The sequence below is a fragment of the Argopecten irradians genome, unplaced genomic scaffold, assembly GCF_041381155.1.
Source record: "Argopecten irradians isolate NY unplaced genomic scaffold, Ai_NY scaffold_0973, whole genome shotgun sequence".
In the NCBI taxonomy this organism is placed as follows: domain Eukaryota; kingdom Metazoa; phylum Mollusca; class Bivalvia; order Pectinida; family Pectinidae; genus Argopecten; species Argopecten irradians.
The window spans coordinates 1-22,303 of NW_027188440.1; the positions used below are offsets into that span (position 1 = coordinate 1).

At 34.8% G+C, this 22,303-nt stretch overlaps 2 protein-coding genes across 2 annotated transcripts; both read right to left on the bottom strand.

Moving 5' to 3' along the window:
- Positions 1 to 5,915: 5,915 nt before the first annotated feature.
- LOC138313837 (uncharacterized) lies at positions 5,916 to 14,025 on the bottom strand. The gene is made up of 4 exons (XM_069254106.1): positions 11,673 to 14,025; positions 10,986 to 11,093; positions 10,502 to 10,618; positions 5,916 to 7,852 (listed from the first exon to the last, which is right to left on the bottom strand). The coding sequence occupies exons 1-4, from the start codon at positions 13,477 to 13,479 to the stop codon at positions 7,629 to 7,631; spliced, it is 2,256 nt and encodes a 751-aa protein (XP_069110207.1). The 5' UTR covers positions 13,480 to 14,025; the 3' UTR covers positions 5,916 to 7,628.
- On the bottom strand, positions 13,827 to 22,295 carry LOC138313838 (cell surface glycoprotein 1-like). The gene is made up of 6 exons (XM_069254107.1): positions 22,075 to 22,295; positions 17,253 to 17,304; positions 16,052 to 16,181; positions 15,709 to 15,782; positions 15,410 to 15,472; positions 13,827 to 15,019 (listed from the first exon to the last, which is right to left on the bottom strand). Exons 2-6 carry the CDS (start codon positions 17,302 to 17,304, stop codon positions 13,827 to 13,829), a joined length of 1,512 nt encoding a protein of 503 aa, XP_069110208.1. The 5' UTR covers positions 22,075 to 22,295.
- Between the last annotated feature and the right edge of the window lie 8 nt (positions 22,296 to 22,303).

Consider the following 22,303-nt stretch of genomic DNA (forward strand, 5'->3'; position numbering starts at 1 on the left):
AATCAGCTGTAAAATTGTCTTAATAACCTCTGGCACATTGAAACGAAAGTAAATGATAGAAAATAAACACATGAAAATGAATAATTAAATGAATAAAAAAATGAAAATTATGGAAAAATTCTTCCACACTTGATTATGTACTTACTCCATACACCAAAAGCGTATTGCCCATCTCTAGAGTCCTTTAAAAATAAAAACAAATAAGGAAATAATAAACTAAACAGTATACATAATAAAAAATAGGCCACGAATTATAAATTGAATGGTATTAATCAAAAGATTAATTCGTTATGATATCCCTGATCGATGCCAAATCCACATTTATTTAGAAATCATTAGCGATTTATTACCAACTTGTCTTCGACTGTGAATTTACGTTTTGTTAGAATTTAGTGTATGAACTTGTAATGCGTAGTAAGAAATTTACACGTAAAATTTGGTCGACTCGAAGATTAGTTCTTTTACAGTAGGCATGTATAAATACGTATTTCCGATTGAAACAATTAAATTTAATGTACAAGAATAGTTTGAGGTTTCAATTGATAATGTTAAAAACACTCGTGACACTGTCAGAACAAAGTCTTGTGTTTAAGTGTAACATAATCAATGCCACTTTTTATTATCAATATATTACATTACCTCTTGGATTCCCCAGAAGATGGTATCAGTCTTTGACAAACTATGTTTCCCATGACAATCGCCGCCTTTGCATGGTGCGCCTTTTTCTGAATTGATTGCTCCATGCAGGTGTACGGGTGTATCGTAAGGAGTCAGAACAAGTTACAATGTAGTTTGTGTGTAAATTCATAGTGTTGTTGATTGCTCATTTGTAATGTTTCCTTGATGATCTGCTCGAATGATAGCCGTACTTGTCATCCAGCTTCCTCGGAAAGCCTGTCGGAATAAATAATAATATATAATGCTTGCCGTCTTACGCTAACAATTCAAGTTAATATCAGCTTGTTTTCAGATTATAGAGTTCGTTATGAAACATCGTCATAATTTGAAAGTGCCGGGTCCAAAGGTAGTAAGACAATTTAGTTTGTGATCTCCATGTCTTCCGACGCTGAACAGGATGTTTAAAACATTTTAAGGAACGTGACTTACAACACTTATTTCATTATCTAATTACTACTTTCACGGATCATAACATATTCAAAACTGTGATGCTAACTGTTTCAATATCAGCAATACTGCAATGTTCATACAGAAAAGCTACTACGTAAAACATTACCTCAGGAATTGTGTAGATAGGACTCCGTCCCTGTAGAACACCGTTCGGGTGGACGCCATTTCTGAATCGCTGCATAGAAGACAAGTGCAGTACTTATGCATATCGCGTGTTGATCGATTCCCGATTACTTAGTTTTAGGACATCATTGATGGTTCATATCAGAATGTTCCAGATCAGAAGTGCATATTAGGACTATAGCGGTAATACTGCAGCAGAAAGAGTCCATATAAGTTGTCTCCTGAAATAGGACATGGTGAGACCAACATCAGTATATGTCTATTTTTTTTTCGGGTTATCTCCCTTTAACTTTGGATTGTTCCTCTGTTGTTTACAATATTAATAGCTTCCTAAAACGTGGGGTGTATCAGTAACATGCATTATTTTGCATGCTTGGCTGGTTGATTATGTTATTAGAGTATGAATATCCTTCGTAGGAGAGGCATCATGCGTAGTAATTATGCATAACTTGTGATTATTGTTTTGGGCTTAGTATTTGTTGCGTACTAAAGATACTCCACCGCCGATATAGCATAAACGGTGCCCATAATTTGAACAGTAAATGGTGTTTAATTTTGTATAAATGTGTTTAATTAACACAGAATACATATAAAATTATATATTTAGCTTTTGATACATGTGCAATCATTACTTCATTCCATATAGGGCATAGTGCCATGGATTTCTTTTGGGATGCAAATAATTATTTTTGATATTCTTATCTTGAAGTAAAAAAGAAACTTTTCAATAATGGTAATGGTGTAGAGTAAGTAACTTTTGTAACTGAAAAAATACTAATTCTTCTGCTCCTGTCTTTGATAGAGAAAAAATACCATTTGTCGGCGGTAGAGCATCTTTAAGGTTTGAGCCCCTGTTTAATTATTAGCCCCATGTGATATTGTGTGTGTACAATAACATGACTAAGTGTATAAAAAGTTGTATGCATCAGGCCTAACCTTAGGTATTACCGTTGACTTGTAGATTGTTGTGTTGTTTTAAAATGCTGGCAAAATATAAAAAACACAGTACATTTCAATGAACTAAGTTCACAGGCATCGTCGGTTATTCACGTTAATCCGCCTACTGTCTAGTATATAAACGAAACGTAATGAAGTTTAGACACTGGGTTTCCGAGGGTGGTGGACGGGTTCATATTCCTGTATCCAATATAACAATGTCACTACGTTTGATCGGATTCGACTTTACAAAATCATCCACATAGAGTCTTTTTTGTCATTGTCATACAACCTGCTTCTTAACAGCTAAGGTCATTTAATGATATATACAATATTTGGAAGGCTGATGTATATTCGTGTTGTGTCTTCTTGTATAGCGGAACTCAAGCCCTAGTATTATAGTATTATCGCACTGAAACGTGCCGAAAAAAGACACCAACAGCACCACCAACCAGGTCATATTTTACTGACAATGGGTAAGTCGTTTGTCCAGCTTATCTTCCTGCTAAACGCTAAGCAGGGCCAGACATTCATCTCAACTTAAGGCCAATAGGGAGGTGGTTTCAAAGGTGGCGTTAGGAAGAGGATATTAACAACAAGGCCGTGTATGCGATGTGTTGCGTGTGTGAAGTGCGCGGTGCGGGTTTTGGTAGGCTGTAGTATGATTGTGTTGTGGTTTTTTTTTGTAATAGTTATTTTGCATTTTATAGTGCTATCTCACTGAATCAAGCTGGGGTACAGAACAATGATCTACCTCACAGGGGGCGAGCGCTTAAGTCATGACAAAAATAGTGCGCGGCGTCGAGGGAGACGTTAGAAGGAGGAGACAAGATAGGATCATAAATTTAAATAGCCTCTTACGGACGATGTTATGGGGACGGTAGGCATAATTCTTGGGTATTTTTGTACTTGAGTTGTATCTATTAAATTTTCAAAATAACACAACTAATTTGAATTACAAAAACTAGATTATTTTAAGAAACTGGATACTATGCCGCATCATGTGATACATGTAAGAACACAGGTCTTAAAAAAGCTTCCCACAAAGTCCTAATTTACTGATCAATTTATTTCATTTAAGCATTGTTTTTAATTCATAGGGGGTAGGAAAGAAAGTCTGTTTGCAAACTGCGTGAATCAATACTTATAATTAATTGTTCATACAACTTGATAACATAAAACATTTAAACGTACGATTCAATTGATTTTCCAATGGATTATTTTTTTCTAAATCAGCATGCAACGTCGTTATTGTGACGTCATGATTACGTCGGATTTTCGCGCCATTCTCGGATTGTTTATTCATAGTATATAAAGAAAAATAATCTGTCAATCAGAAAGTTTTATTTAGTAGGAAAACAAATAAAAATTAATTGTATTCCTTTACAAACACGAGTTTTGTTGCCGACATTTCTATATTGAAATCTGGAATTAATTGCAACAGAACTGGAAAAGGAATGCATGGTCAGTGTCTTAAGATATAAGCTGTATTTTAGCGAGGATTAAGGATGCTCCACCGCTGACAAATGGTATTTTATCTATCAAAAACAGGAGCAGAGGAAGTCGGGGTTTTTTTTTACTTAAAAAGTGACTTACTTACTTAACACCATTACTATCATTGAAAAGTTCCAAAAGCAAAACAAATAATTTTATATGTATTTTTTTAGTTAATCACACACACACACACACACACACACACACACACACACACACACACACATACTCGTGCAACATACATGTTGAGGTATGTTGTTTTTAACTTGCATTGCGAGGTATGTGTTTTCCGCTTCTAAAATGTAGAAGCCTGTGGTGTGAAATAGAAGGTAATGGGATGTGGTTGATGTTTATCGTTTTCACAATATATAAAATTAACGCGGTGCTCCACAAATGTCACCAACACTATACATAGTTTTAGAGGTATTTACAACAATCTGCAGTTCTACAGAGGTACTTCCTTATAAGGAATTATCACATACTCGTACACAAAATTAGTACATCTTACCGAGAATAAATCAAATCATTGCGTACAAATAATTGCAATTAAACCAGTATCGTAGTCTGTATTTTAATCTAGTTATCAGAAACTATGATTTTTTTTTCTATAGAGATGCCATGAATATTCCACTTTGGTTTCGAATAAAATCAACATTGACCAGTATGGTAAACCACGAACTTTGGTTAAATATATACATGCCAAAACAATTTCCAACGTTTGAACACATCTGCCAGACCGAAGTTTTTAGAGCGAGCTCGAGGGAGACAATGCCGCTGAAACATTATGGACAAATTTGCAGTGAATATTAGCGTGGTATGAATACTTCTCACAAGTTTGGGAGTATATACTACCGAGGTATGAACCCTTTTGATGAGTTTACTATGTATGCTACCGAGGTATGAACACATCTGACGAGTTTACAATGTATACTACCGAGGTATGAACACTTCTGATAGTTTACAATGTATGCTACCGAGGTATGAACACTTCTGACAGTTTACAATGTATACTACCGAGGTATGAACACTTCTGACAAGTTTACAATGTATACTACCGAGGTATGAACACTTCTGACAAGTTTACAATGTATACTACCGAGGTATGAACACTTCTGACAAGTTTACAATGTATACTACCGAGGTATGAACACTTCTGACAAGTTTACAATGTATACTACCGAGGTATGAACACCTCTGACAAGTTTACGATGTACAACTACCGAGGTATGTATACTACCGAGGTATGAACACTTCTGACAAGTTTACAATGTATACTACCGAGGTATGAACACTTCTGACAAGTTTACAATGTATACTACCGAGGTATGAACACTTCTGACAGTTTACAATGTATACTACCGAGGTATGAACACTTCTGATAGTTAACAAGGTACAACTACCGAGGTATGAACACTTCTGACAAGTTTACAATGTATACTACCGAGGTATGAACACTTCTGATAGTTAACAAGGTACAACTACTGAGGTATGAACACTTCTGACAAGTTTACAATGTAAACTACCGAGGTATGAACACTTCTGATAGTTAACAAGGTACAACTACCGAGGTATGAACACTTCTGACAAGTTTACAATGTATACTACCGAGGTATGAACACTTCTGATAGTTAACAAGGTACAACTACTGAGGTATGAACACTTCTGACAAGTTTACAATGTAAACTTCCGAGGTATGAACACCTCAGACAAGTTTACAATGTTTACTACCGAGGTAAGAACACTAGTACTTCTGACAAGTTTACAATGTATACTACCGGGGTATGAACACTTCTGACAAGTTTACAATGTATACTACCGAGGTATGAACACTTCTGACAAGTTTGCAATGTATACTACCGAGGTATGAATACTTCTGACAAGTTTACAATGTATACTACCGAGGTATGAACATTATTACTTCTGGCAAGTCTTCTGTATGTAGGAAATCAGGTGGACAACCGTGTAGAGGCTTGTCCAACTCCTTCAGATATTTCCTGGAAATAAGTGATGGCATGACTATCAGTAAATAAATCACAATAGTCACTCCTGAGTCACTGGTCACCAGCGGATAGATTCTACATCAAATTTAAAATCGGAGAGCTTCCGGGGGCTGGGCCCCATAAGGCTTTGCCTTGGACCCATGGCCACTAGGGGTCTCAAGACGGCCCCAACCTCTTGACTTTAATATGCGCTCCTCCCCCCCCCCCAACCAAAATCCTGTATCCGCCCCTGTTATATGCAAGACAGTAAGAAAAAAATACATTATATCTCAAGATTTTATTTACTGAAACAAAAATGGCATCGTATAATTTCAGTGCGGAACTTAAACTGCAATAGTCGCATGAAGGAGTTCACTGATACTGAACTAGTAGTTCCGTGCATAATTCATGTGAAATGGAATTACAAATCTGTGACAATAAAGCTATTGCATTCAAAGCTTATTTTTGTCGATATATTCATTTCCATAAACAGTTGCAGATCAAATACAATACAGCATTGAAGTTAAACCTGTATAACCTATGAAGAATATAAGCCTACTTGAGACCTTTCATGTAGAGATGTGTGGTAAAAAACATGTACTGTATATAATGAACTGTTTCATATCTTTCAAAAACAGAAAAAGAAAAAGAAGTTATGATTTCATCGAGGCAAAAAGAGGTTTTTTCACCCATTAAGCCATCTTCTCGATGGTGTATAATATAACATAGACTATTGCTACTCGAAAACTGAACTAAACCTTTCCAGAAATCACTTTTAAATTGCTAAGTTGTACCATTTTTGATAACCTGATGTTCACATTATAAGATTGACAGCTGTTTTCAGCCTCATTACATCTAAATCAAACGTGACTGCCATCCTGAGATTTCTTATAAAATCCCTGGAATTATGGAACCCTCTAGGAAAGAAAGACAGCATGACCATGCATCATATATAGCCTTGAGAAGTTTTCACGCTTGTTCCAGGCATCTCTTCTTGTGAAGGATTCCTGAATTATTTGGAGCGAAGAAACCATTTACTCTGTTCTAATACATCATCTTGTTTACATGTCCAGTACTGGAGTTTCTTCAGATATGATATCCTTACAACTGACTTTAATCAAATAAACTTGCATGTGTCAGAGTTCACCTTTTATCAAATTCAAGTTAATTCTTATTTTGGAACAGGACTGAACAGCCATGACAAGATAACCTTACCAGTATGTAACTAGAACTATCTCTACTAATAAACTCAAAATTGAATTTAAGTCAACATCAAATAATCTCAAAGTTTTGAGAAAAGAGCAACCTCAATGTGTACCATAATTAATCAACAATGCTAACTGAGATCAGGTACAGAAAGCAAACTGATTTTACCTAATTTACAACCATAGACAATGAGAAAATCATTCAGCTACTCTGGAGTTGTGTCGTTGAATAATCTTCCCCTTCATATAACAAAATCTACATGCCTTGTAACTTTTAAGTAAAAGTTAAAAAATTATTTCCTTTCAAGCTTTAATATTTTAAACACATACATTACCAACTTACAATAATGATTGTACTTTTATCTGTACAGTATGTACTGGTAATGTCATTAATTTCACTTGTGTCCATCGTTTCCATATCAATTTTGATTGTCATGTTATGTATTTTATTGATTCTAATCAATTTATTTGTGTTTTAATGAGGGACATTTAGAAGATTAGCTCCATGCTAAATATGTCACCCTCAGTAAATAAAGTATTATCAATCAAGAAATGTGCTTAAAGTTGGATTTGACATCCAATTAACATCTACATACCGTAGAAGCTTAAAATAATATTTAAAAAGTCCATCAAACACTTTAACAGTTAAAAAGAAAACATCCATTTTGATGACTGTTTGTAAAGATAAATCGCAGTAAACCATATCACCTTCTTATGTTACAGTATTACTTGGATACATAAACTAACAATGTGACTGCTGGGTTTACTTTTCCTGTCCTTTCATCATTATTTTGGTTTTTATTTTCTCCCTTGTAATCCAATTATGAATGGTGTTTTTTATTTTCTTCCACTCCAATTTCTTCAGGCAGCTATGAGCAGCAATTGCTTTGTCACATTCATTCCTTTTGAGCTCCTTGCGAAGCTTGACATTTTCCTGAAAAACCTGCCTCAGGCATTCTTCTTGACTCTTGTTCAACTTGATTTGCCCTGTTAAAGACAAACACAACTCTTTTGTTTTCAATTTTAAAGGAAACAGGTATAAAGCTATTCATGGTATTTTGCTTATGTTTCTTAATATAATGTTTCAAATACATTTGATTGTAGTACAATAAGAATGCAATTCAATATATGAAGCAGCAATGAGGTTTTTATTTTACATGTATTTATGACCTACATGTATATTGGATTTTAATAGACAGAGCAATGCTATATGTCCCTGATACAAGAATCTTGCATGGTAATATAAACAATGGTAATAAATACACAGTTATAATATATCTAATATATAAATCAATTTGATTTATGATAATGGTCCTGCCTCACTAAGGGCTGTTCCAGTAAAACATATATGGGGGGGGGGGGGGGGAAGGCACTTTGAAATTGGGAGGCCCACCGATAGAAGTGATTTTCAATTTTGTTGACCCACACACATATCTATTTTTGTGTGAACAAGACCATGGCATAGAAGCGATTTAATTTTTTATTTCACTCCGATTTGTATTTGGATTTACACATTTTGATTTCTAGCATCACCAAAGAGTCCTAGGACAAAATTGCACTGTATATGGTGCAGTGAACTTTTGTTTGATATGCTGCATCTACTACTAAATTTGTATAAGGGTACAATCCTTGTAGAACCAGCGTAAAATCTTCTAAACATACTGAAGTGTTTCGCAAGCATAATGCAAAAGTAGACATCTGAACATTCACACTTAAGCTTGTGAACTGCAACTTGTTCCTTAACTTAATACCAGTGAATTTAAATAAAGATCTGTTATTTTGCCAAAACTAATCTTTTGTTTCTTTGTACCATTGTCAAGTTTGAATGAATATAATATGTTTTAGATAAATAGTCCTCATTATTATATCAAAATACTCAGAAAATAAAATAATTGTTTTTTATTGAAGATGAACTACACATTAAATATTGTCAGAAATTAACATTTTTTTCAATATTTATTTTTGTATTTTTGTAGTCAGGATGACTAAGCAACATTATAAAACATAAAACTTGCATTTTATTTCAAAAGGTTACAAATGCTTCAGATAGACCCACCCACAGAAGTGATTTTATTGAAACGCCACCCTGGCACAGAAGTGATTTTATTTTGAACCCACCATGGCACATACTATTTTTTAAAGTGCCTTCCCTGGGTGCCATATATGTTTTGCTGGAACAGCCCTAACACATAGTATGTTGTCTAGACTGGACCCTGTGCAAACTGGAAAACTGTCCATACCAAAAATATATGATCCAGGCCAGCATATTTCTCAAAAAGATTATGATAAAGTACCCTGGTACTTACAGCTTGCTTAATAAGAAAATTGTCTACTTTGAAAACCAGACTTATTTTAGAAAACTATAAAATGTTTGATACAAAAAAAACTTGTCACACTGGCAACCATTCCCCCGCCCCTAACATATAAGAATTTCATCCATTCACCCTTTTTGTGCCAAAAATTGCGATGTCAATACTGACTGATATACAGAGAATCTAAGGGGAATTTACCTATATTGGTATATCGAGATATTTGACAACTGTTCCCTTTCCTGTAACATGAATACTTAATACACAATTATAACCCAGAGAGATCTATGAAATTTAAGACAGATCCCTTTGGTAATTTCTGATAAATAGCAGTGACAATCTTTAATTATCAAAATCCAAAATGGCTGCCTGTTGGCTATCTCGTTGACAGATTGTTATATACACAACTTCCATCAATGGAGTGCCTATATATGAAATTTGAGACAGATCCTTTTGGTACTATCTGAGAACTAGCAATTTAACAAATTTCAACTATCACAATTCATGATGACTGCCTGTCGGCCATCTTGTTGTCCGATTCATCCCATATCGCAATATGAAACACTAGGAAACAAAGGAAACCTACATATTAAATTTGAGACAAATCCATTCAGTACTTTCTGAGAAAATAGCAGTAACAATCATCAACTATTAAAATCCAGGATGGCTGCCCATTGGCTATTTTTGTTGACAGATAGTTCCAAAATGCAATATGCATAACTATATTCATATAATAATGAATTTGTGACAGATCCCTTCTGAATCAGTACTTTCTGAGTAATAGCGAGAACAATCTTTAACCATCAAATATACAAAGATAGTTGGAATATGCACAACTAGAGTCCTAGGGAAAGCTATTATAATTTTAGAAAGATTCAGTACTTTTGAGAAATAACGATAACAAGAATTGTTAATGGACGGAAGGAAGGATGGACGGATGAAAAGTGTTTTAAATAGCACATTATCTGATGATAGTGGGATAAAAAAGGAAACAAACATATATCGTAAATAGGTTCAACTGAGTGCTACACACCATTTATAAGTGAAAGACCAATCTTCTTGCAATTTAAGAATCATGATGAATCATTTCGCAAGAGAAAATAAAGAGCATTTGGAATGTATTTGATCTCAGTTTATCACAGGACCTAGTTTCTTTTTTTCTATGCTATATTTAGATGAATTATATAAATAAGTTTGTATTCTCTATAAACTGGAAACTTGCATTAACTGGACAATGGACAAGGTAATTCTGACATCTGGTTTAGACAAACTACACTACACAATATCATGAATAAAAAATTACAGTTCATACAATGTTGAAACAAACCTTTCCGAGTGGAATGATGTGATCTTTCAGAAAGACTACTTTCCTTTGCAGATTTAGATCTCTTAGCAGAACATGATCCCTCAGTTTGATTTGATCTCTTCAGAGGATTAGGATTTGCTGGAATATATATAAAATATTCGCTGGAATATATAAAAGTAAAGAAAATTCTAGATATTGCCACACAAATAGTATTTTTTTTAGACCAAGCACCTTTGATCAGATGCCATAGAAAATTTCAGGTTTGTAATGATCTTTGAAGTTAGGTGTCAAAAGATAGCTTCTTGCAAAGAAAAACATCACTTATAATTTCTAGAATTATAAAAACAATATGTTTATGTGATGATTTAGAGCTTTCAAAACTATAATATGCAATATTTTCCTTAACGTTGCAAGGATATTTTGTTACCTATAATATATATCAAAGAATACTTAGTGTTTCTATGTAAGCCTATAGAAACCTTCAATTAACAATTACATTTCTTACCATCAAGTGGATGGTTTTCCATGTCATTATCACTGGATTCAGACTGTTCAAGTTCAATACCATGCAGTAACTCATCGCCACCTTCAGGTTGATCATCAAGCTCCAAGTCTATAAACCAATACACAAAGTTTAATGTCCCTATAAAATTTGGTTCATGTGAATTATTTTCTTCAAAAAAACAAATTATACTCATATGAATGTTTACATTACTACATAGTGCTTATGCACTTTCAATTTGTCTAGACCCTTGATATTTGAAATTATATGAGTCAGAGTGACAGCCACACACAAGAGAATGATTTTAACAAGTTGTCTATGACTTGTTTTGCATTTGTTACTGATCAGCTAAATTTAAACTTTCATTTATAAATCATGATGTCGGAAAATTCTGACGAAACTTGATTACCGATTTCTTACTCTATTAATTGGTCAAACACCTCAAACCAACGATACTCGACTAACTCCATTAATCGGAACACCACTATTAGACATATTTGAAATAACAGAATGAATGGAAACTAAAACTGTAAATGTTTTCCATGAGTATATCATTAAAAACTGATAGACAGCTGCAGGTTGAAGATCAGTGTACTATATGTGTACGGTATATAAACACATTTACGATATGGTCCACAACAATTGGTCTTTGCCTAGGATATGTCACAAATAATTTTGTTATGTATCTACCTTCATCAACTTGAATTTCTTCAATGGATTTCCCGCTGTATCTGGCAACATCTCCATTATCAAATGCTGTCAGTAACCTTCCCATTCTTGCAACCTGTAAGGTTTCCTGTGGTAGCCTGTAGAATGACCTATGAACCGCTATGTCATGCCCTAAAAAACCAGCAATGTTTTCCAAGTCATTTTTTGTCAGGTTCAAAACCTGGCTTACAGTTGCCACATGCTTACGAAGTTGGGTGCTTGTAAGGTTTTCAGGCACCGTAAGTTTTGCTTCTCTACCAAAGCGTCTGAGGCAGTCGGCACTTCTGATTGGATTGAGGGAGTCAAATGATGACCTAGGGAAAACGTACTTGTTATCTACATGAACACCAGCAGCATCTCTGTATTTCATAAGACATTCTATGCTTTTCTGAAGGGTGGTAGTCAACAGGACCGGAACAATGCGTCCCCTTTTTCCTCGAATTTCTACTCTTTCAAAGGTAGAGCATAGGGCTTTTTCCATTGGGCTTAATGATTCCTCAATGTCTTTCAGACAACTTCCGGATTTCTGCCTTTCTTGGTAATCTTTTAGGGTGATCCTTTCTGCCTCACCCCCTCGTCTCCTGTTGAACAGCACAAGCCGAGCTAATGTTACTTGGTTCAAGGTATTCCAAGTTTCTTTTGTGAAGGTTTTTTTCAGGCTTTCTGTTAGGTTACTACTCTTTTCTTTCAGGTATTCCTGAACTTTTTTTATGTCCTCTGTCAATGGCAAAAGTTGTCCTTTGTTCATCTTTGCTGTGCTCAATGTTTGAAGGGCCATGCCAGATACAGAATCTGTCCACTCCATTTCACACAATGACAGAAAAGCATCAGATTTTGATCCCAAAGATGTGTCTTCTGTCATCAAAGCATTTGCTTTCTGGATCATGGCACACTTCTTCAACAGATGACCTATCTTTAGAGCAAGGGATGGATTTGAGAATTTGTTTTCACTGCAACTGTATCCACAAAGATGTCTAGTTGATTTAAGAACTGTGGGAAATTTTTCTGGTTTTAGTACATCCGCAAGAGAGTTAATGTCTGTGTCAACTTCCCGTGCACTTAATAGGAAACGTCCTAACTCCCTCATTTTCTGACTTACATACACAAACAGATGCGGTAAGTGTCCATGCTTTTGGAAAAGTTTCTCTCCTAGGCGAATTATTGTGGCATCATTGCGCACAACTTGTGTAACTTTGTCAGCTTTCATATGGCCAATGACCTTTTTCTGCAAAGCGTCACAGACATCTACTGAAGCAGGAAGCAAGAGATTAGCCTCTGACCTCAAATGCTTCATATGTGTATCATTTTTTCTGAGTGAGCACACCCTCCTATGTCTCCAAAGATTAGATTTCAGAAAAAAACCAAGACAATCCTCACATGGTAAGTAGTCCTCTGGTGAGAGTTTATTATCCTCATTCCTTGTCCAAGTTACAAATATTCCACTTCCAGTTTTTAACACATCTGTGTTGTGATGATAGTCCCCACTATTTCGTAACTTCAATAAACCTAGCCTTCTTTCTTCCGACTTCACAGGATATGATAAGATCCTCTGGACTTCAGTTTCATTTTTGTGCGGTCCAAAGTAGTGCTTAGTGATATTAGTATAGCCCTCATGACAGTATAAACAAAAATGTTTTTTATCCCAAACTCGCACACCATCCTTATTATTTGAGTTTTTGAACAAGTAAGCCATTACTACTTGGATCTTTTTTCTGAATTTTGGTGTTATGCAAAGCAGTAAATGGAATGATAGTCGACATTGTGTCATCATCTGAATCATCAATAACATCACTCTCCAACTCTGAAGTTGTTAAAACAAAATCTGGATCTGCATCACTATCCCCATCAAAAAAGGATTCATCATCTGATGCCTGATCCATTTCTAATTCAGGAAACAAAGGTTGGTCGAAGTCTGAAAAATCTTCAGAGTCTGAGGACTGTTCAATGAGTGAAAACGATTTCTGATTAATATAGGAACATGAAGTCTGGCTCATGTCTGGACAGGAGGAAGTTTTCACAAAGTCTGGAGGATCTGGCTGGTTTGTGTCAACATCTGGAGGCTTAGACTGGTTTATGTCAACATCTGCAGGATTTAGCTGGTTTATATCAACATCTGTAGGATCTGGCTGGTTTGTGTCAAAATCTGTAGGATTTGGTGGTTTGTGTCAACATCTGTAGGATCTGGCTGGTTTGTGTCAACATCTGTAAGATCTGGCTGGTTTGTGTCAACATCTGTAGGATCTGGCTGGTTTGTGTCAACATCTGTAGGATCTGGCTGGTTTGTGTCAACATCTGTAGGATCTGGCTGGTTTGTGTCAACATCTGTAGGATCTGGCTGGTTGTGATGTGGTCTGGTGTGTCAACATCTGTAGGATCTGGCTGGTTTGTGTCAACATCTGTAGGATCTGGCTGGTTTGTGTCAACATCTGTAGGATCTGGCTGGTTTGTGTCAACATCTGTAGGATCTGGCTGGTTGGTGTCAACATCTGTAGGATCTGGCTGGTTTGTGTCAACATCTGTAGGATCTGGCTGGTTTGTGTCAACATCTGTAGGATCTGGCTGGTTTGTGTCAACATCTGTAGGATCTGGCTGGTTTGTGTCAACATCTGTAGGATCTGGCTGGTTTGTGTCAACATCTGTAGGATCTGGCTGGTTGGTGTCAACATCTGTAGGATCTGGCTGGATGGTGTCAACATCTGTAGGATCTGGCTGGTTTGTGTCAACATCTGTAGGATCTGGCTGGATGGTGTCAACATCTGTAGGATCTGGCTGGATGGTGTCAACATCTGTAGGATCTGGCTGGTTTGTGTCAACATCTGTAGGATCTGGCTGGATGGTGTCAACATCTGTAGGATCTGGCTGGATGGTGTCAACATCTGTAGGATCTGGCTGGTTGGTGTCAACATCTGTAGGATCTGGCTGGTTGGTGTCAACATCTGTAGGATCTGGCTGGTTTGTGTCAACATCTGTAGGATCTGGCTGGTTTGTGTCAACATCTGTAGGATCTGGCTGGTTGGTGTCAACATCTGTAGGATCTGGCTGGTTGGTGTCAACATCTGTAGGATCTGGCTGGATGGTGTCAACATCTGTAGGATCTGGCTGGATGGTGTCAACATCTTGAGGATCTGGCTGGTTTGTGTCAACATCTGTAGGATCTGGCTGGTTGGTGTTAACATCTGTAGGATCTGGCTGGATGGTGTCAACATCTTGAGGATCTGGCTGGTTTGTGTCAACATCTGTAGGATTCGTCTGATGCGTGTCAACATTTGAAGAATATGGCTGTTTTATGTCAACATCTGGTGGAATTGGCTGGTTTGTCTCTGTACACCCTGTAACATCAAGATATACTACAATAGTAATTGTCCAATTTTGAAGCTGTCCTTATAAAGTTTTTGCTTTATTCATTGTATTTATTGCCTTTTTTAATCACCAAAGCATTGCTAAATATTCCTTTCAGTTGTGAAATCTGTATCTATTTGTAGCCCTGTTTTTTTCATCAAATTTTTCACTTTCCAGTGAGTTTATCGATGAAGTATTTTGGATGTAACCGATAAAGATATGATCATTGTCTAGGGCACAATATAGGAAATTATTGTTTTTTACATATAATGTGAAGATAGAATTGAAGTTGGCAGAGGGAAAAAGTCGGCTTATGTCTTCAACAATACGCTGGTACATTGATATGTATACAACCTATATTTAAAGATAATTTATCCTACCTCTTTGTTGAAGCATCATCATATCCCTCCTATATGTTTTCTTATATTCTGCAGACAATTTCACTGCAAGTTAAATAGAAATCAGTGCAATAATGATATCACAGTGATTATAATACCTAATCTACATATGATTAGCATTGAATGAGATGTTCTTTTAAATGTGCAGTTCACTTTAATAATATGCCATGTCTTTTTATTTTCAAACTTAAATATGATAATGAAAATTATCACTTTGCTTAAACAATTTCATAGTATACAATTTCTGTAAAGTATATGATATGCTTTGTCAAAAAACATACGTAAAGACCTCTTGATCCTAGGATCATCTTCAGATGACGGCATTGGACACCAATTACCCTTTGTCAATGGTATGCTACAAGGCAAAGGGGAGAGATATGAAAACTGCTGTATTTTAAGATTCAGGTTAAAACAGCAACAAAAGGAAACAGAAAAACTTAGGATAGTGATCTAGTTCGTTTACAGTGTTCCTGCCATTTTTGACTAGATGTTGATGAGAACAAACAGGGACTTTAATGAGATCACAATTAATAATTTATTAATAGTTGGTAATAACATAAGAAACTTGATTTAAAAGTTATTTACATCATATCATCTATATTCAGTATTAATAAGCATGCTTACCTAACCTCATCTTCCTCATTGAGGAAAGTTCCACATGTACCTCCATCAATCACATACCCAGGCCACCAGATGCCACCATTTATTTTGATCAGTATCTCACCTACATATACAGCTACAGGTTCATGTATAGCTGAAAAAAAAGAAGTTATATTGTTTGTCATTAATGGAATTTCATTATAATGAAGTTTAATGAATGAAAAAACCAACAAACAATGATAAATCCTCAGAGTAAGGCGCTGAACATTTTTAGCTCACCTCTCAAAAACAGAAAGAGAGAGGGGGGAGGGAGCTTATCACCCTGGCATCTGCATCCCCGTCAGCGTTGGAAATGCCCAGGTTAAGGTTTTGGTGCAAGTGTTGAAATACTGTTATTTGAAACAACTGACATTGAAATCAATAGTAATTTTGGTATATATATAATTATAGTGATAGATATGGAAAATCATTTTAAGGAAGAAAATGCTGGATTTTGAGAATTTCAAGACTAAAGAGGTCCACTGAAATGGCTAAGTTAAGACTTCGGTGTAAGTGGAGGGGCGAGCTTGTTATAAACATTCTAAAGAGCTGAAAGCTTAAGTAAGTCATTATACAATCCATTTGAAAGCAGAAGTGTTCATGTAACACATCTAAGTTAAAGTTCACGTTCATTGACTTATATGTGTAAAATTAAAATGGATCGTGACACAGTTAATACATTTATTTTATTTATTGGTTTTGCTTATCTTCCACAAACTAAATATACATGTAGCTAGTTTGGAACCCTGCAATTACAACCTTACACATGCTGGATAGTGTCATACCAGCTACATATGCTCCATTCAACCATCCATTCATAATCATAGCAATGCAAGATTGAATAAGTAAATCTCTGGTACTTGAACTTATTGCAATTTTGTTTTGTTCATAACAATGTCAATGTTTTGAATAAAAAAATATATATGAATTATAAACAAAAACAAAAACATCCATCATTTTAATGTATATGTCCAATGTGGTACATGTGCTGAACATAAATGTAAACACTTAGCACCCAGTTATAAATGATCTTTCAATAAATGGTATAAAGGCACTGATTTAATATATATAGGCTGTATAAAAAAAAACAAAAAAAAACCCAGTTGATATCTAGCTATATTTTAAAATGGAATAAATGAAGAATCAAGGATGTGCACATGTCGAACTACAATAAAATAATTATTACCATTCTCCTTTTTCTTTTTTGACATTGGTCCTGTTTTCTTTTTCCTCCCCATCTAAATCAAGAAAAATATTACATTAAAAAAAGAAAGCAAAGTAAAGTTCCAATTAATTTAAGTGTCAAATTCAATATAGATGTATGCATACAATATGAACATTTCTGTGTACTATTTGTCAGTCCGGTCAGTCATCTATAACGTCATGTGCGTACACATGTGTATACCTTGTGGATATATCCTACATATATAGTACTGGTATGTCACATCGTTGCGTTTTTATGAAAGGACTTCAATTTGTAGAGTAGAAACTTTTGGCACAGAGTACACCCCGACAACACACTAGACACCCTTTAAATGCTTTTATCATGGATAGGGGCATATTATATGGCATAGTTATGTTAGTCTGGTAGATCCAGGCCTCAAAGTAACATTTTAAGAAATTATACTGGTCACATGGCAAGTGACCACTGCATTTTACTTGCCAGGTGTCCAGATCAGTGTTGTCAGGATATTGAACAATGTCATGTTCAGTATGCAATATAAACATTCACCAAAACTGCTATTGCTATATATATGCATGTGCATATTTCCTTTTATAATTTGTAGTTAATTGTAAAGAGTGTTAAAAGGATAAATGAAGATTGGAAACAAATTCATTTGCAACTAATTATAAATAATCAACCATAATGTATAAAATTTGTTTTCTGTTTAGTTATTGACAAGTAAAACCCAGTAAAATTGTCAAATGATTAAAACATCCTTAATCAATGAAATCCAGTACAAAAATAAAAGAAGCATATGAAGTTTTCTGTAATCATCAAAATAATTACTGCCGATTAACAAAAGATGAGATTTAGCTTTACTTATAATTACTGTAAAGACATGTGTATCATGGTATTGATCCATGCACATATAATTGACATTTTCCCTTATTTGATATTAGGTAAACAAGATTCTATAAGTTCCACAACATAAATATACCAGCAAATCTAGAGCAAGTCATCAATATTCTTCAAATCAAAAATCTAGGAAACATCGTTTCAATGCAGCTTGATTTCTGAAGTCTTTTTTGAGCAGTTTAATACAAAAACAAATCTAAGGTCATTAAGACGTTTGAATATAATGGTAACTATATATAATCAAGCACCTTGGTAATACTGATGCAAATGTATACAAATAAGAAAAACATTTTTTTCCCCTGATTTTTCATTCGCCACATGGCGATATGGAACATTTTTTAACTTGCCTTTGGGAATTTTTAATTGCATATACGAGTAAATAACTTTCAACTTTGAGGTCTGTGATTGCCTAACTAGGGCGGTAATTAATCTATAAGGTAAAACCTCCTTGTCTTCCCAAATGGCAATTTGACGGCACAGAGGTACTGCAATGGAATCCTCGATGTCTACGTTAGACAATAAGCTGATGCTTTTGGTCCAGAATTCATTTTAACAAACGATAATACCAAAATTTAAATTACACAAGAAAACTTAACTTAAAATTTCATTTTTGCTCCCATTGCCTTAACTTGTTTTTGTGATTTTGGGAGGTAGCTCTGTTTCGCAAGTAATGTATTGAGCAGCTGCACTCATGTATATTTCATAGTTATTCCGTTGGAATCTGTGGTAAGACATCTTAAAGACATCATTAAACTATTTTTTATGAATATTGTACAATAAAATGACTTTGATATATTACAAAATGAAAGTGATCCTTAGCAAATTTTGAGCAGTATAGATCTCCCGAGACAATTCTTAAAATCTTAAAACTCATATAAAAACAACTTTCCAATAAGCCATGTTACTATCAACTGCTTCAGGAGCCATGCATCTGCTCTGCAGTTTCTGGAATATTTCTGTGTTTATTTTAAATCTTACCTTTAATCAAAAGTAAAACTTTTCCAAGCTTAGACCATCACATCAAATCATAAATAAACACATCAAAATCATAAAAAGAACAAAATTGAATTGCGGCATAAAATCCAGCTGCATCATAAAATATCAAAAAGTTGAATCCACAAATAAAAATCTCTAAGACATCAAACTCAAAATCTGAACAAAAGGTACACAGTTGGGAGTATTCAAAGTCGGAAATAAAACCAATGAAGCCGAAAGGAATGTCGCTGGTCATGGTCAAACAAAATTAAAGAAATGTGTAAATGAAGAAATAAAATTTTGAAATAAAAAAAAAAGCATCAATCTGAAAAAAAAAAGAAAAAAAGAAAAATTGTTGTAATAATACACAAAAACTAAAGTCATGTTTCGCGTTTTGTACCTTTTTATTGACCTGGTCCACATGGACATTTATAGTCTTTATATGAAAAAATATATATACACCCAGAAATGTAGATACACATGTAACTAAGACTTTATTTGTGTGTTTCTTGCTATTTTTTCATATAAAGACTATACATGTCCCTGCATTAGGCCATTTAATTGTCCCTAATTAACTATATAAACCACTCGTGTTTGTTGTAATATTCATCCTGATTGCTAGATCAATACTGTTTCCTGTGTCAGAAATATTAGTAAATTCACTAGAAGTTTGCATGCATGTTTTTTGTTGTAATCATTTAATCATTTCTCATTATTTTTATGATTATGCTACTTTAAAGGCCCATTACCTTTCCGGTATAAAGGTTTCTTAAAAAAAACATTAATAACATAAGAAAATGCATACCGATGACCTAAAATAAGGTTACGACACCAAACATATGCAAGATTTCCTGTAATATATGAAAACAGTGGAGAGTCAATTCGCTGTTTTGCCGTCTGGCGCAGTGATAATCAACTACCGCGCGGTATTTAGGACGACGGCGGGAAACATAATACGACCCACGTTATGAAAATAAACATTTTATTTACTTTAATCAAATCGTTCAGAAGGTAATGATAAATGTAGTATTAACGGTAAGTTAATAATTTTTAAGACTCTACAAAATTATCGATCTTGTTTTACATTCCCATTTTAAAAATTAAAAGCCGTTTCGGAAAGGCAGTGGGCCTTTAAGTGCCGTATAGTATGTATATGTATATATATATATATGTATAAAATATATATAGACAAAGAAGTTATGGATTCGTTTTTAGTCTATCAACATTTTTAATATTTAACTATTGTTTGTTTTTGGGAAATTGGACAGGCATACACACCAATTCCATTCGTGTGAATTTATGCAACAATCACATTTATAAGAGAAATGAGCACTTAAAGGGACAATTCAGTCTAAGAGAACATTAAAATGTGTACATATATCCAAAAAAAAAAGTTCTTATACACATTAGATCAGTCGGTTTTACTGTGATATGCCTGAAAAGCCCATGGTTGTGACATGTGTGTAGATGTTCAAACTCGCTCGCTGTCCGCCATTACACATTGTGGTCAAACTTCTTGTATGCCGAACCCTGTCCCTTGCTCGTAGAGTAATGCAACTTTTGTCTAGAACTGCTCAAATCGCTCTGACAGTAGTGTGTTTACCTTATTAGGTGAATTGTCTTGCCTAAAAATCATTTTATCACCTTCTCAGTGGTTATGTAGTTTATTTGTTTAATGTGTGTGACTTTTTCTCAGTTTGGGTACAGCGTCCATATTGTACCTGCCTAATCGTATTGATCAACGATTTGATATTTCAACGATACTAATTAAAATACTAAACAATGACGTAGAATTTGTCAATATTTTATGTTATATGTTTCATAAGAAATGTAGAACAATACATTTATGCCATATTTTGCTTCTTATGTAAAAGAATTAGCCTGAGTGAAATGTCCCTTTAACATCATGACATTATTGAAAGGTATATCACATTATGACACAAACGTTGCTACAATGTGACTGGGTGCAAAGTAGGAGACATTGTTTTCCATCAAAATACGCAAGTTAATACACAGTATACTGTATCTGAAAATATGCAAGTTGACATTATAATCATATGCAAATTGGGGTATACCGGTAGTTATAGACCGATTATACACAAGCTTAAGTTTAATATATGTTTCCTGGCCTCCATACAACAATGTTTTGAAATGAAGAAAAAAATAGAATAACAATAGGCCTAATCCAGAGTACTATAAAATATTGCAAACATGTCTCCGCTCTTGACTGGATTATTATTATTTTCATTTGTTATTCATTATAAACACTTTGTATTAGGACTTTCATGCTGACATAACAAGTGATCAGGACAAAAGACAAGGACACACCCACTGGTGGTCTATCTATAATGGCCTTGATTTAGTATTGGTATTAAGGAGATATATAAAAACACAAATAAGCTGATAACTTTCCTTCTTTTCATAGCAGAAAAGAGTCAAAGGTATCACTGGAATGGAAATTATTCAAAATTCATTTTGGTAGCTAGCAATTGACGGTTGTGTAGTGTGAATTAAGCCAATAAACCCAGACCATCAGTAGGCGGAGCTTACTGGACAGTGTGACATCACCTGGTCACCGTATGTTAAATTAATTTAGTTAATTAATTTGTATTAACACTTTTGTCGTGGCTGCTCGTCGCTCATTGGCATGAGAATGGATTAGAAAATACTCACCACAAAAATCGCATTGGGATTCTTGATTTATATTATTCACCAATAATGCCTCAATGTTCAAACGAGCAATAAATTCAGCTATTTCTAAAAGATGCTTTCTGGAAAACACATCAATGATGAATTCTCGGGTGTCTGCCCTATATGTGTTATTAAAATCCAAAGACTTGAACAAACAATAGCAAATGCACTGATCGTAATTCTTATACTGTCGTGTAACAATATAACCCACAGCTTTCTTTGATTCCATGATCTGGAGAGAAACAAAAATCTTAATTCTTACCTCGCCCAGCGTTGAACTTTTGGCGCCCTCCTTACATTGAAGTTAAGAAAGGATGCGATGACTTCCGAATACCACGCGGTGCATTCCGAACGGTGTTGTGTGTGTCAAGAGTGTGCTTGAGACAGACCGGTTACATTACGAAGTCTGTGTAACATGAAACACGCATACAAACACTTCAACGTTGTATAGAGGTATTCGCGAAAATCCGTGAATGTGATCTACACTAACT